Source organism: Paralichthys olivaceus, chromosome 21 (assembly GCF_024713975.1).
Source record: "Paralichthys olivaceus isolate ysfri-2021 chromosome 21, ASM2471397v2, whole genome shotgun sequence".
Classification (NCBI taxonomy): Eukaryota; Metazoa; Chordata; class Actinopteri; order Pleuronectiformes; family Paralichthyidae; genus Paralichthys; species Paralichthys olivaceus.
The window spans coordinates 9,045,366-9,060,468 of NC_091113.1; the positions used below are offsets into that span (position 1 = coordinate 9,045,366).

Here is a 15,103-nt window from a genome sequence, read left to right on the forward strand (position 1 = left end):
TGGGTTCCTTATGACACAAACGATAAATCTGATTGATCGTTTATCTAAAAACAGCCTTTTTAATCTTTTTGGATGTCAAGTCTAAGAGATTGCAATTGCAAGTATTTGAACAACCCTCAAAATGTGACTGCATTTGAATGCTCTTCATTTATAATTATTGTCCTGTCATTGCTTTAAGTGTAGTTTTCAAGGGGGCAGGAGTCAAGGATGTGAAATACCATGAAAGTGAAATCTTCGTTCAGTCTCATATCCTCGTTTTATGACTTAAATCAATACTAATCCATATATTTATATTAACTGGGCCAGGTGTGCGTGTACAGAGTGAAAACTGGGGCTAGTTGTGGCAAACCCTTGCAGAATTTTCCATTGACTCTGCAGTTTCCATCTCTTTTACAGAGCATCTCTCTGCTCATTGATTTGATATTTGGTCCCAATACTCTCCTCATTCCTGGCTGCAGCAGGCAACTGTAGAGGCTAACCTACTTAAAGCTAACCAAAGTCAAACAGCTAAATAAATGATATTTCTCTCAGGAGTTGGTGGAGAACAAAAACAGAACTAAAAGATTTGTGATGTTTTTATGTTTGAAAGTGCAAAATATAATAGTTTTGTGGATTTTGGGTTTGATGTCGTGAGAATGAATGAAACCCCCAGAATAAGAATTTCTATCTATCGTCATACATTCATTAAGTGAAAACAAACTTTGAGAATTTAACGCCAATGCCGTTTGAGTCTTTTTCAGTACTGCCACCATAACTGTGTCACTGCCACCAGCCAATGTACACTGACATTATCCAGGTAAAAGCAATTAGGTGCATTGTCAAAACACAAAATTATACCATGTTTCCAGAGTGACACCATCATTCCAGTTGTGGGGTTGTAACAGTTCACTCAGCTGTATAGTTTTAAGAAAAAATTTATTCACATTGATATCAGTACATTTTTTGAGTGCACGTTTTTTACATACTGTATTTTGTGCATATAGATAAACGTCTATGTGTGTGTTCATCCTGTATTCGTGGCTTCTCAACAAGCATGCTGATAAGTGTTAAAACTCACAAGCAGTTCATGTACTGGGGGCGTAAAAGAAACATCATCAGTTCTGCGTGTTCACTTGAATACTTGTTATTTTTTGTACAATTTCCGTGTCATGTAAGAGAGACAGAACCCAAAACAAACAAAGAAAATAAAAACCCAAATGCAAGATCAGGTCTTAGCAGCGGACAGATACATTTGACAGGTAATACTGGGCTTATGAACACATAGCATTCTCACACTAACAGTTAGTATCTCACATTCTACTAATCTGGTCTACAATACACTATATCACATCGCTGAGGAGTCTCCTCCTCCTCCTCCTCCTCCTGCTTCTTTTTTCCCTCTGTAATTTATCCCCTCTTCCTGTTAACTCCTGTGCTGTTGTCCATGTCCTCCTTTACATGTCCTCCTCCCCTCTGTCTCTCTCTCTTTCTCTTTTTCTCTCTCTTTTCTCTCCTGCACCTCTTTATTCCTGGACGTTGAGGATCTGTGCAGATAGTCCGTTGTGCCAGTTCTTCAGCTTGGCAAAGCGAGGCCCTTTCACCTCTGACTCAAACTTCTCTCTGAAGATAAGGAAGGCAGGAAAAGACTCTTACATGAGGTGACAGGGCTGTTTTTAAATTTAACTTTTTAAAGGATGGAGTACGATTAAACAAGAAGATCGATACCACTCTCATGTCCGTACAGAAAATAGTATTTTTATAAACATAGACAACGTGTCTCCACTTCCTCCCACTATTCAGAGTTAGTAATCGAAAAGACGCTTTGGCTTCACTTTTGGGGAGCCATCATGCCATCTATCTTTTTATACAGTCTATGGTACAAAAAAAAGGCCAACAGCTTAATAGCTTAGCTTAGTTTAGCATTAAGACTAGCCTGGCTGTGTCTTCTGTAACTAAAAAGCAACCTCCAGAGATTAAGTCTAATATTTCACCAATAAACAGAGTCACCAGACTCCTTTTCACTTGTCATATGGCACTTAAACATAAGGGGGAATTGTTTTAATTTAAAATTTACTGCACAGACAGTGGTATTAATCTTCTCATCTAACGAAGTGCAAACAAGCATATTTCTCAAAATGTAGAATTCTTCTATTCATGAAGCAGGTTATGTGTCCACTTCAAAATGCATGTTGAGCTGAAGTGCTGCTGTCTGTAAAAGTCCATAATAACTCCTCCTTACCTCGACCTCTGCAGGGCCTCCTCATCTGGGTCTTGCACTGTATGGAGAGAGAAAGTTGGTGAGTGCTACCTAACCAGACGATAACTGAGTCTGAAGAAGAATTGAGGAATAGCCAAGGTGAGTATTGAGAAGGTCACTAGAGAAAGTAAAGAGAGATAAAAAAAGAGAAGGCAGTCAGTACTGACGGTATTCAGTGCCAGTGATGTGGGCCAGCATTCTGAAGCTCTTGGACTGCAAGTTGGCAGCACGACGAGCCCATTCAGACATGTCCTGGTTGATCTCTCCTGGCCGGATCACTGCCTGGTACACTGGAGATGCACAGTCTACAACAGGGTCCTTGACGGGCAGAACCCCACTGCACGGCAGAGAGCACCGTTAGAGCTTGTAAAACAGATGTATTAAATGCCCACGATCATCTATAATCTATATTTTACATCTATATTATGTGTAAACAGGGATTATATTCTATTCACACTCAAATTGTGAAAATTAAAAACTTTAACTCTATCATAATAGAAAATGAAACATTTTCTAAGATACCAAAAAACATATTTTTCATATTGTAAGTCAAACTCTTTATATAGCAGTAGTCAAGGTTCATGTCTGATGCAACTCTGACAAAACATTAAGGATCACACCCAGAGACTGTATATATAGATGCACATCCTCCCACCATCTATAAATGAAGCCAAAATATTCCAGTTACGAATGCTGCCATCTTGTGTTGAGCCAGCTGAGAGTCAGTCTTAGCTGTCAATCAATGACTTGACAACAAACCAGAACAATTGAACACTTGCACAAACCTCAGTGTGATAAAAGCTGCCTGAAATCTCAGAGAAAGAATTCTTCTGATGTGAACTTTTTTGTTGGTCCTTTGAGGCAGGATTTATGACCTATACTGCAGCCAGCCACCAGGTGACAATTGGGACATTTTGGCTTCACTTTTGGGGAGCGGTCATGTCGTCCATCTTCATATACCGTCTATAATCACACCCAACAGTGATGTTACAGTTTGAGACACATCCTGGAGTGCACTCTTACGTCCCTGCAGCAAGATGAGAAATGTAACCACTGGAGAACTTTCAGGTGCTGTTAAATTGCATTTTAATCTCATGGTGTGATTATGCATTTTTAAATCAGACAACCATGGTGCCTCTTTTTGCACAAGCACAAGGGAGTGGCAATATTAAGCATTTTCAAATCCTACTTTATTTTGAAATTCTAGTGGCTTTATTGTCACATAAGATGTGTAGATTGTTAAAATGAAACAACACCGTGTGACACTGCACAACAAAGCAAAACCTATAAAAAAATATTTTATCTTGTTATCAACTAAAACAATGTCATTCATTTCAATCATAGGCAGTGTTTACATTTTGTACAATTATTACATTTTTCTTCACTCATATACAAAACAGTCTTTTCATTGTGTATTATCCCTGAGTTTTACTCTGAAGGCACCTGTAAAATTGGAGTGAGTTGACACAGCAACTCACACAACAACATGGACAGTGTTTTTCAGCATTCTTTAATAATGAGTGTTAGAAAAGTCAGTCACTTCCGATCGGGCGGTAGTCGTTTATAAACCTGTGATTTGATACTCAGAACATTCCCATGCCATAAAATCCCATCAGGTATCTTTAGGCTTTGATGCTTTATTTTTTTAGAGCTGGACTCAAAAATAACCCCAAACAGAACTCACACTCTCACACTCTGACCAAGGTACCTCTGAGTACTTGCACATACACAAAGCGTCCATGAAGGCCTGTGGTTAGTGAGTTCATCCATCAAACGTTTTGCTTTGACACACAATACCTCAGTGACGGATATGAATAAACACATTAGGATCGATAAATAGATGCTGTTGGACTGTTCGGAGGGATATTAGTCCACATGGAGCAATGCACAAGCTGTTATGAAATCATGAGACAAGGAGGACACATGTATGAGGAGAGGCAGGATGGAGAAGGAACACTACTGTACTTACGCCAGGGGGGAGCCAGCCTCCTCACTGAGGTTGTGACCAGGGAGGAGAGATGGGGAAGGATGGGTGGACGACAGCACAGGTGTGGTTGTTTTGTTTGTGGATGGAATGAGCAGAGGAAAGTGGGTGAAAGGCACAGAGGAGTATGTGGAACAAACACGGACAACAAGGAGAAGCCCGGCCATACGTACAGTACAGCGGACATCCAGGTTCTAGCAGTGTAGGCTGAAAATGTGCGTGGACGTTTAGCTACTGCTTTCTGTTTGGGCTTTTCAAGCAAAATGGGTTTACTTTTAGTGCTCACGTTGTCCATCTTTATTTACAGTCTATGACTCCAAAGGCTATAATACCCATAAACCCTTGGATGTACAAGCTTTTTAGTTTAGCCAGTTTATTTGGGAAAATAAAAACTTAAAAACTGATTTATATAATTTACAAAAAATTATCACACGTGAAAGTTAAATGATTTAAATTGTGTATTTTCATGTTTATACTCTTTTTATTTTATACTACACTTTCACCTGGTCTTATCTTATCTTAGCTATAGAGAGATAGATGGATCAGGGTTAGGATTCAGGAAATACATCTCAGTTTCCTATTTTATGACATTGAGTCTCCACAAAATACTTTTCTTTTATAATTACATTTATAGAGAAGATGCATATCTCAGAGAAGGATAAAATCCTGAAATTTTTTTTAAAAACACTATCTGCATCTGTAGTTTGGGCGAACCGATCTTTTAATTTCTTGGAGCTTTTTTGATCAGTGTGACGTGATGTCAGGTGTGTAAGCATATTAAAGAGGGAATTAGTTGGGTTGTGCAACCTCACCTGTCGTGTCCCTTGGCCTGCGACTGCCCTGCGATGGCGTCCATGATGGCGTCCTGTGAGTACATGCTGATAGGTGTGTTGTACTGGGCGTGCACGATGGTGGCTTTTCCGCCTGGACCCCTCACCTCAATGGGCTTGTGGGTGGACAGGGCAGAGTCTTTCAGAGCGATGGGGTTGAAGCTGGGAGTGTACTCCACACTTTTGGTGTCAGAGTGGAGGGGTGAGTTAAAGGTCAGTGGGTTGGACAGGAGGTTTCAGGTGCGGGGGTGAAGGGGTTAACAGTCGGGGTGGAGGAGAGGAGAATTTGAGAGGAAAGGAATGACAGAAAGGAACAAAGTAAGGACGGGAAACTGGGTGAGCGTCGTCGTAATAAAAAACTGAAGAGGGGGTTTATGGGGGTTCAGTTAGTGCTACTGATCTGGGACAAAGATTGAATCCATCAACTGGCAACTAAACAACTTTTTGTGTCACTAATGATGATATACAAACGTACAAATGTAACGATAAGGCTGAATTCAAATTCAAAATCCAAGAAAATACATGCTGATATATCACAACAACGAAAAGGACCACAGACGTATTAAAATTTGTCGCACACACACACACACACACACACTGCAGATGATGTTTTACAGCTACACACTTCATCTCATGCATTTATTCACAGTGATAAACTGTGAATTGGTTCATGTTCCCGGAAATGAATATGAAAGATTGAGGACCAGCAGAGGTGGAGTAGATTTCAGCATTAAAATATTTAGGAGACAATAAATGTAAATAATAAAGACTAAGCTCGAGTATTAAAACTAAAACTAGTTCTTTTGGTTCTTTTAAACTTCTGTTAATGTTTGTTTCTCTGTAATCTTCGATAGTTTGGCGTCATTTAAAAAACTTGATACAGAGAATTGTACGACTCACTTAAGCAGGGTGTCCCTTAACCAGAAGGTTGGGATTTCAATCCCTGATATTAAACCTGATCCTTTGTGATGGAAAAGTACTGCGTGTAGAAGCACTGTGTGAACCTGACTTATACTGTAAAGAGCTTTGATTGGTTGATAAGAAAGGAAAAGTAAATTACCATTTACAGCTACAAATAAATGAGTTAAATATTGTGAAGGAGTATAAAGTATCGCACATTTACTCAAGTAAAGTAATGGCAAAGTAAATGAGATATGGGTATATGTACTTTTAAATAACTTTCCACTTCTGTGGACCAGATGCTGTTGATAACACTCTCCACTTTTCAGGCTGCGAGATCATATTACCTGCCACAAAAAAATGACCCGTGCATTCAATAAGCTGTTTAAGTTGCACTGAAGCTTCACACACATGAATCCATGTTGGACACAACTTCACTCCACACCAGAGTCAACAGTCACAGATGTCTCTCTAAACACAGCATACTTCATGCACAGGAGAGACATGAGAGTACTGACTTTGCAGCTGTGTTTGCGATAACCTGAAACACACCGGAGAGACGGACAGACAGAAAGAGACAGACAGAGAGAGAGAGAGAGAGAGCATGTAATGAATCACCAGTGGCATTTTGGAGATAACAATGGCACCATGTGTGTTTGTGGGAAGCCGTCTGAGCAACAGCGCTATCCTGTAAATCCCATGTGCAGGTCAGAATAGCAGCCGTTTGTCATCGCTGGGATATTTCCCAGCTTCCCCTGGAGTGAGTGACAAGGGCAGAAGTGCCTCAAGCACATGACGGTCGTGGAGACACATTTAGCACAGAACAGACCAAGAATATACACAACTGCACAAACACAACACAAACCACCTGAACTGCTGCCGTTAAAAACAGACGAGCACGGGTGGAGGTGGAAATACAAGCGGGGCCTTTAACGCAGCACGTGTAACACTGTAATGTATGCACCGGATTTCAATTTTCAAATGTTGTCAAGATTTCTGCTCAGGTTGTTTTTATTTAAGTAAAAAATTACACTTTTACATGTGTTTTCATCTATTAAATCACAAATGTCTTTTTATTACAATGCAAGAAATCGTAAAGTTTGACGACCCTATCCTATCTAAAGTTTTTCAGTTACACTGTGGAACGTTCACTAAGATGAAATAAAAACATCTCTGCTTTCTCAGTTAAATATGTACAGTGTCACTGCAGGAACAGCCAAAGTGAAATTAGAACATCGAGGTTCTGTTCCAGAATCAAGAAGAACCCATTCAAACGCCCCCTTGGCCGATGACAGAAATGTTGAAAGAGACTTTACAGCATTGAATAACATAGGCTGGTGCAACAGAGGCTATAAGCTTCATGTGACGGCATGATTCTCTACACAGTGTTGGGACATGTTCAGGGTACAGTGGGTAAAGTGGGTCAGGCTGAGCAGCACCTCACATCTCAGGGTATCTTAAGTATGGAAAAAAGGCATTCAGGGGATTCGGGATGATGGTGTGCAACCGGAGTCGAGCATTCCATGACCACATACAACAGCTGCTCTCTCGTGTGTGTGTGTGTGTGTGTGTGCCACGGGGAATCAAAGTCTCTATATACCCGGTGAGGTGGAGCTACTGATAGGGTACTTTCGTCATCGGCCTGCAGTCAGTCTGGAGCACGTTTCCTGACACCTGACTTATCGTTGGCCATTACTGTAAAGCAGCTCGGCTCCAGAGGGGAAACCCATTAGTGGAGACTGATATCTGGATGTGATATGTCAGAGGCCGAGCAGATTACACCCTTAATTAACCTCTGCAGGTATTCAACTCACGCCATCGCACTGAGGAGAACTGCCTCAACAGTGGCCACAATCTGACGCCCTCTGCGCTCCCCACAATGCAACATACAGCTCAGTTAAAGGTCATGCTCACTAGGCCCAGGCAAAGATACAGTAAAACAAGGCAGAGCTCTGTCTGTATCTGTCTTGCAATAAGTGAAAATGTAAAAGTTTCAAAACATTTAAACTTAAATGAAGTTTGGTGAGGATTTCATTATTTTGTCAGTAAATCTAATATCACAAAGCAGCTGGAATCCTTGTAAGCAAGAAACCATCTTTTCAGGCTCCAAGCTACTTGTTTTTGGACCAATTACATGAAATAACAGAAACCATCTTTACTTTTGGGGAGCACATGTGTCGTCCACCTTTATGTACAGTCTATGTTTATACAGAAGTTCAGACTTTTCTCAGCGGAAAAGATGAAATTGCTCTTTTCCAAATGTGATCGCTGGTGAGATCATCCAGTCACACGCCAGTATTTTTTTTAAGTACCAAAGAAAAAGAAAAAAAAGTTCTACTGGCTGCGGGTCACCAGGTATCCACCAGTTTACTTTTACCTCACGGTGACTTTGTCATAATTAGAAATCATCACCTTCCTTTGACCTCAACAGCAGTTTCAACCCACCAAAAAAAGCATTTCCAGACAAAACGCAAACAAGCACTCTGTTCTGGGCCTTTTATTCCCATCATATATATTTGCTAGAAGAAGAAAAAGTTTCAAAAATGGATATCAGGGAGTTGAAACTGCAAAAAACTTCAAGAAATGGAGAAACCAAAACCAAAACTGACCACTTGACCTCTGGTTTGGACAGTTTCTGTGACATTTCAAGGGGTTGCTGAGGACACATGACCTTTAATTCAGTGTCTCAGATCTGCCTGTGATAAAAATCCTCTGATGACCCTGTAGGCTGATCTCCTGCTATTCCATTACCTGGATGTAGGCCAGGTATGTTTGTGTGTACGCTCCCGAAATAGTTCCATGTGTGAGAGGAATGAAGGCCGGGATGGCGACGGAAAGTTCTGAGTACGCTCTTGTCATCACGTTACTGTTAATGTGAGGTTAAACAAGGAAAGTGTGACTTCCTGCCATCCTCTAGAGTGAAGCACAACACTTTTGTCAGATTAGTTTGTGGGTGTGTTGGTTTTAGGGGGATTCCTGCAGGAGTTAAATCGTCTCCTCTCAGTGTGACGTGACTGGAGGTTAATCATCTCTTTGGTAACCTACCCAACCGATGGAATTCCCAGGGCGGCCGCCGGCCCATCTCCTAACTTGCCCTGCATCCGCATCATTTCTTTGACAGTCTCCGGAGAGTAGAGGCCAATTGGGCAATTGTACTGCCCCCGCTGGCTCGGTGTAGACACGGCAGCTGTTGTGGAGGAGGCAGGGGCTTTGACCGGGGTTGAGAGGAGGTCGGGATCTTTTTTGGGGTAATCCCACTCTGAGGGATTTTTATCCTGGAAAATTCCATCGGACACTGACATTTAAATTTGAACTTCACCAAAATGTTTAGGCCTGATCTCTTCCTCCATCTTTTACAACTCTTTAAAAAAAAGATGGGAACACGTCCAGTTAGACATCAAGAAAAAAGGCTTTAAATCAAAACGAGGGAGCGGTGACCTCTGAACTCCCTGCAGGTGCACTGTGAATACTTTACACTAGAGGGCAGCAGCGTACTGCCTGATGGCCTCATTAAAGCCGTGTACAGATTCTCACAAAGGACAAGAGCACAAAACAGACAGACAAGTGTACAATGATGTACATGTGTGCAGAGAATAACTGGAATTTTACGTGTATACATGTGTATCTTTAAGGATATGTGGGTTTATATACCTTCTGGTGAGGGATGATTGGCATAGGTGAGTCCATTCTTGGAGTTGCTGTGGGAACCGGTGCAGGGCGTCTTGACCTGTTGATTCGACAGCAAAATATATGCCTTTAAAAATATCTTCAAATTTTCTATTATTTCAAAAGTTTCCCTCTACTCATATGTCTTTTTATTCTCAGTCTTTCTCAGATGGTTGCAGTATGTTGATTTTCACATTCATCAGTTTGTCTGTCCTCATAAGTAAGATTTTGTGACATCACAAATAGTTTGGGAGCCAATTCTGAACCAGTATGTGGACTGGAAACTTGATGCCTCCCGTTGGACATACAGCGAAAATAAGTGTGACCAGCAGTGAGACTTTTAAAGGAAAATATATTTGCATATTCACTTGATGAGGGAGTAGATCTGCTATTATATACTTAATTTTACTAAACAGGCACAAATGATTCAATGCAGAGTAATTTCATGTCTGTCTGAAGCAGCATGTGTGTCTATTTTTAACACGTTGACTTTCTCTTAAAATGCTCACACAAATGATTCCGGTATGTTGGATGTTCTTTCTGCATCATCTACTTAATTCTGCGTGTGTCAGGTTTTTTAATGTAAGCGTGTGCTTGTTGTTTACTTCTGCATGGTGAGGGCCAGTTTGGTGGTGGCGGACTTGATCTTGTTCTGGGCCTCCAGGTGCGTCATCCCGTCAGTGCTCGCACCATCAATGGCTGAGATGATGTCGCCCTGGGCCAGGCTGCCACCCGCCGCCTTGCTGCCTGGGGTTATCTATGGAGGAGGTCAACAGGGAGCACTGACACAGATACCTCAGGAACCACACAAGCTAAAGTGAAAACCACGTGAAGTTTACACGAATATACATGCTACAGAGTGAGCAGATAATTTCAACATGCTGAAAGAGCTTTGCTGTAAATCAGGGAAAATTAAAATGCAAATCAAAATCTTTTTTTTTTGTGTATTTTGCCTCACACCCTCGAATCTAAACAGCTTTACAGCTCAGCTAATGTGTGATTTCCCCCATTTACGCTGTGAATGTAACTGCTCAGTAGATAAAGCTTAAAGGGAGAGAAGAGAAAAGTTAATGAAGCAAAATAAACGAATCCATCCGATTTGCAGATGAAGAGGCTGGATAAGAATCTCTTCGTTAGTCTGAGCGATAGAGTGGAGCTGCATTTTATCTGAGAGTGGAACGAGTCTCCACAGCAACACACGAGGCTCTTTATCACGGTCACGAACGAGCAGAGAATCAGCAGGATTTCTAATGAAATAAGACGTAAGAGGTGCAGGACAGAATTATCTTAAATCTAACGTCAATGATGCATATGCAAAAATGTGGGAATCCAGAGCTGCAGGATAAAGCAGGCTGAGGAGAGGGGGAGAAATAAATGCACAGCTGGGTCACTGCATCAAACTGTGATGGTGAAATTCAAGAAACATTTTGGATTTTATGTGAACCCTCACCTCGCATTAACCTTCAGGCTGATACATATTTTTCTGGCTGTGCTACAAAAGCAGACTTTAGTGTTTAAACTCCACAGAAAGGTTTAACTGAGCTCAGGGGCCTTGAGGTGTACACTGATGGGTCTAGGCTTACAGTCGACTTGTTAAAGAGTTAAAATAAGCAATGCTGTTGATGCCTGCGGCTTCACTATGATTGACCCCAGCCCACTCCCCAAACACACACACACACACACTTGCTGCTGACATTCATACACAACTTCCTTGATTCTGTTTTCTGTTTACATTAAGTACAGTCCTATCTTCGTATGTGAATTCCAGTCGTCATGCGTCTATGAGTGTGTGTTTCCATGTGTTATGGTAGAAAGGCATGTGGACAGCAGGCGTGGGGGAAACCTATTTCTGCACGCCTCAGTGTAATCAAACACACATTTAGTTACATATGTGGACACATGATAGCCACTCTGTCATGCATGTTTCATACATAACAAATATTTCAGAGAACAAAGAGAATGAAGATGTTGGAGAGTTTTGGAGTTTCAGTGAATTGTTTCTTGCGTGTTTTATAATATAAGCAATTTTAGATTGATCAAATGCATTAGCTATGTCGATAAAAAAAGACTAAGTCTGGTTATTTTCTCACTCTTTCCACGCTCAGGACGGAAGCCAACCAGAGAGCAGAGAGCAGAGAGCTGCTTTTATTCTCATGGGAGAATGTAAATGGACTGGAATGACATTGGTAACACATGTTAAGGAAGTAAGGATTGGGGGTACTACTGTATATTGACAGGTTTTTCGAATTTAAACTATAACTGACTGTACTGCAGCAAACCAGTTTGCCTCCTCACATATTTAACGGCTGACGACTCCACTTGACTAACAAGATCTGAGGATCTTCATTCCACTTTCCTTTCTTAGGTCTTGGCAAAACTAGGCTGAAATCCAAACCGTGGCGGCGTCAAACTGTAAAGACACACAGACTTGTCATGTAAAGCTGCAGTGTTTTATGTTAACCTGCTGGAACCGATCATGACCTCACAATCCAACGTTACAGTGTCACACCAGACATGGATCAAAGCTCCCACCCCATTGGTCGGCTAAAGACTGGAACCAATGACAAACCAACATACATCTGGAGCTGTGAATCAATACAACACCGACTGATCAGCAGCCGAGCATCAATCTATCTCCTCTGCCTAAATCCGTCCATCCGTTCCGCCACAGTGACACCCTGATGTCCCCTCAGGAGCGGATCCAGAGGCTGAAACCGAAACTGACTTTAAGCGAAAAGTAAAGCTTACTAAAGGTAACACAAGTCGCCATTAGCTTCCTCACTCCCCTCACTGCCTTTCTGTCCCATTCCCACCCCTCTCCATCTATCCACCTCTCCTGCAATGCTATTTAAAGGAAATGCTGTAAATACACCAGCAGTCCTGCCAGAGAGCGAGAGAGAGGCCCTGTCTTTCTGCTGCAGAACTTAAACTAATCTTCTGTTTGTAGAGCAACAGTGTATTCTTTATTTAAACTTATGCTTGAGAATGTTTTATGGTCAGAAAATAGAACTAATACATTTCTGTCACAATAAATCTGGTTTCTTTGGGTTGTAGTCTGAAATTTTGTTTCATTTAGTTTTTAAAAGATTTGATAGTTAAAATAACCAAATCAGTCTTAATACTGTGAATAATTTGACTCCTCTGAAATAAAAAGTCGTTCAGCTTTCATATCTTCAATTTAAACTTAAATGTGGGGGGTGGAGGGGAGATATGTGAGTAAGTGTTGGTTGTATTTGATCAATTTTTCATGTACAATTTTCATGAAAACTAACAACAGCTAAAGTTAATTAATGCGGCAGCAACTCTGATCCAGGAAAAAAGTATTCCCGTGTCTTCAACTGCTCTATTCTAGATATCTCTCTGGAGATTATCTGAGGCTCCCTGTCATCATCGTCATGTCAAGCAACATTACATAACCTCTGCTCAACCACTGCTCAGACACACACGAACACACACACATGTTACACACATATGCACAGACACAAGCTTGAGGAAAGTTAGAACATGCAAAATATTGTTGCCCAAACAGGCAAATATGATAAAGAGTTTTGTTTTTAAAAGTTTAATCTAAGTTGCATATGATTGTTTGGAGTGAATATATTTTACAGTGTAAGGGTCCGTTAATTAACTGGCTGCACCTTCAATAATTTAAATGCCAATACAGTTGTTAGATATCACCTGGACGTCAAATAAAAACATGAACTTTTCAACATAATACATTTTTTTTATGATACACCTACACATCTTTTCACCTGCAAATCACCAAAACTGGTTATACGCTGATATTCTAGAAGAAAAACATGATTAAATAATACAAAATCATAGTTAAAGGGGTCATTTATGTATGAGGTTTGGATTATTGTGCATATTTTTCTTTTCTTTTCTTTGAGTGGATCAGTCTGATATCAGTGTGGCATAGTCTGTGCTGGAATCCCTGATTTCTGTCATGTTTATCATTTGTGACACTTCCCACGAATGGTTACATTGTCACAGCAGATTATTAATGCACCATTGATTGTGAGCTATATTGTCAATGTCACACTGCTTATAGCTTTCTGTTTGTTTGTTAGTTGCTTTGTCACAACAAATCTGACTCCGTCCTTACCCTGGAGATGGTGAGGGGCATGTTGAAGTCCTTCCCCCCCTGTAGTCTGAAGCCCCATGGAGCAGGGCCATTCAGAGTCACTGTGTAAGTACTCATCTTCGGTGTCAACACTCCCCCTGACAACGACTCCCGGTGGCCGTGTGGTTTCTACTCCTGCTTGCCGTGCCCTTGCTCTCCGTCCTCCCCTGGTATCCTTTTGACCCGACCGGCAAATCCTCCGTCAGCCCTGCTTCAAGACTGTCTCTCCCTGTCTGCTCCCAGCTCTCAGGACTAACACTCTGGGGTTGGTGGGTAGGTGGGTGGGTCAGGTGCTGTGGAACCTCTGTGACAAACACACACACACACACACACATAAACGCAGGGACACACACATAGGCATGCATTCATGCACACAAATACACACGGGTACACATATGTGTAGACAGACACACATGTACAGAGAACCAAGCTCAGGCACGCCCCAAAAAAACTCCTGAAGCTCCGTCTCCTCTAATCAATAACTTTCTCTACAAACCTCAACTCTGGGAAAGTGCAAACTCTCAAAAATCAACACAAAAGTTAATCTTACGATGGAGAAGAGTTTCTTGCCTGCAGGGTTGCTGAGGGTGAGGGACAGACAGACTAAGAATAGCTGGAGCGAGCAGAGGCACAGGGGCCCTGGGCCTTATAAGGCCTGTAACACGAAGCCCCAGAATGCTTCACTGCCAATTCACATCGCCAATATAGACCCCTCTTACTGCAACACATTCTCCCTCACTCTCCCTCTCTCTCTCTCTGTGCGTTTGCCAACACCCTATTATCCGTGCCGCGTCCTGATGTCATCCACTTTTCAGTCTTGCAGTCCTTCGCTTGGCTCGAGGAAGGAAACAACAAATTACCCAGCTCTGATTCCAGAGAAACACCCCCACGAAACTTTTTCAAGTTGTCTGTCTGTGTGTGTGTGTGTGAGTGTGTGTGTGTGTGTGTGTGATTCCGGGAACTCCATTAGCAGCCAACCTTAATTGTGAAAAAGACACATGAGATAATGTTTGAGCCATCTATCAATCAATTAATCACTTTGGACAATGCTTATTAATACATATGGCTCCATATTGATGGCACTGTTATAGTTTTTGTTTCTGGTTTTGAAATGTTGGGATGTGGATTTGTTTTCTTGTCACGAGTTAGAGACGAAGATTTGGTGGAAATGGCTTCGACCTATTTTTTGTGTTTGGAATAAATAGTGTGTTCTCTTGCAGCATCTGGAAGCGTACCCCCGGTGGCACACTAACAACACTTCAATACAACATTCAGCCATGTCAACTCACTGCACACACACAAACCCAGCATGTAGTTAGTGTTGCAACCATTATTGTTACAACACCTGCAATGTCTCGATCAGC

At 41.5% G+C, this 15,103-nt stretch overlaps 1 protein-coding gene across 4 annotated transcripts; it reads right to left on the reverse strand.

The window, feature by feature from the left end:
* Positions 1-898: 898 nt before the first annotated feature.
* ldb3b (LIM domain binding 3b) lies at positions 899-14,449 on the reverse strand. 4 transcript variants are annotated; one of them, XM_069518191.1, is made up of 10 exons: positions 14,310-14,449; positions 13,722-14,043; positions 10,222-10,373; positions 9,602-9,677; positions 6,469-6,491; positions 5,033-5,230; positions 4,206-4,229; positions 2,404-2,573; positions 2,219-2,255; positions 899-1,599 (listed from the first exon to the last, which is right to left on the reverse strand). In XM_069518191.1, exons 2-10 carry the CDS (start codon positions 13,815-13,817, stop codon positions 1,503-1,505), a joined length of 873 nt encoding a protein of 290 aa, XP_069374292.1. In that variant the 5' UTR covers positions 13,818-14,043; positions 14,310-14,449; the 3' UTR covers positions 899-1,502. The 4 variants fall into 4 exon arrangements, with proteins under 4 accessions (XP_069374292.1, XP_019939121.1, XP_019939123.1 ...); XM_020083562.2 differs by having other exon boundaries at positions 14,290-14,445; XM_020083564.2 differs by lacking the exon at positions 4,206-4,229 and having other exon boundaries at positions 14,290-14,445.
* Between the last annotated feature and the right edge of the window lie 654 nt (positions 14,450-15,103).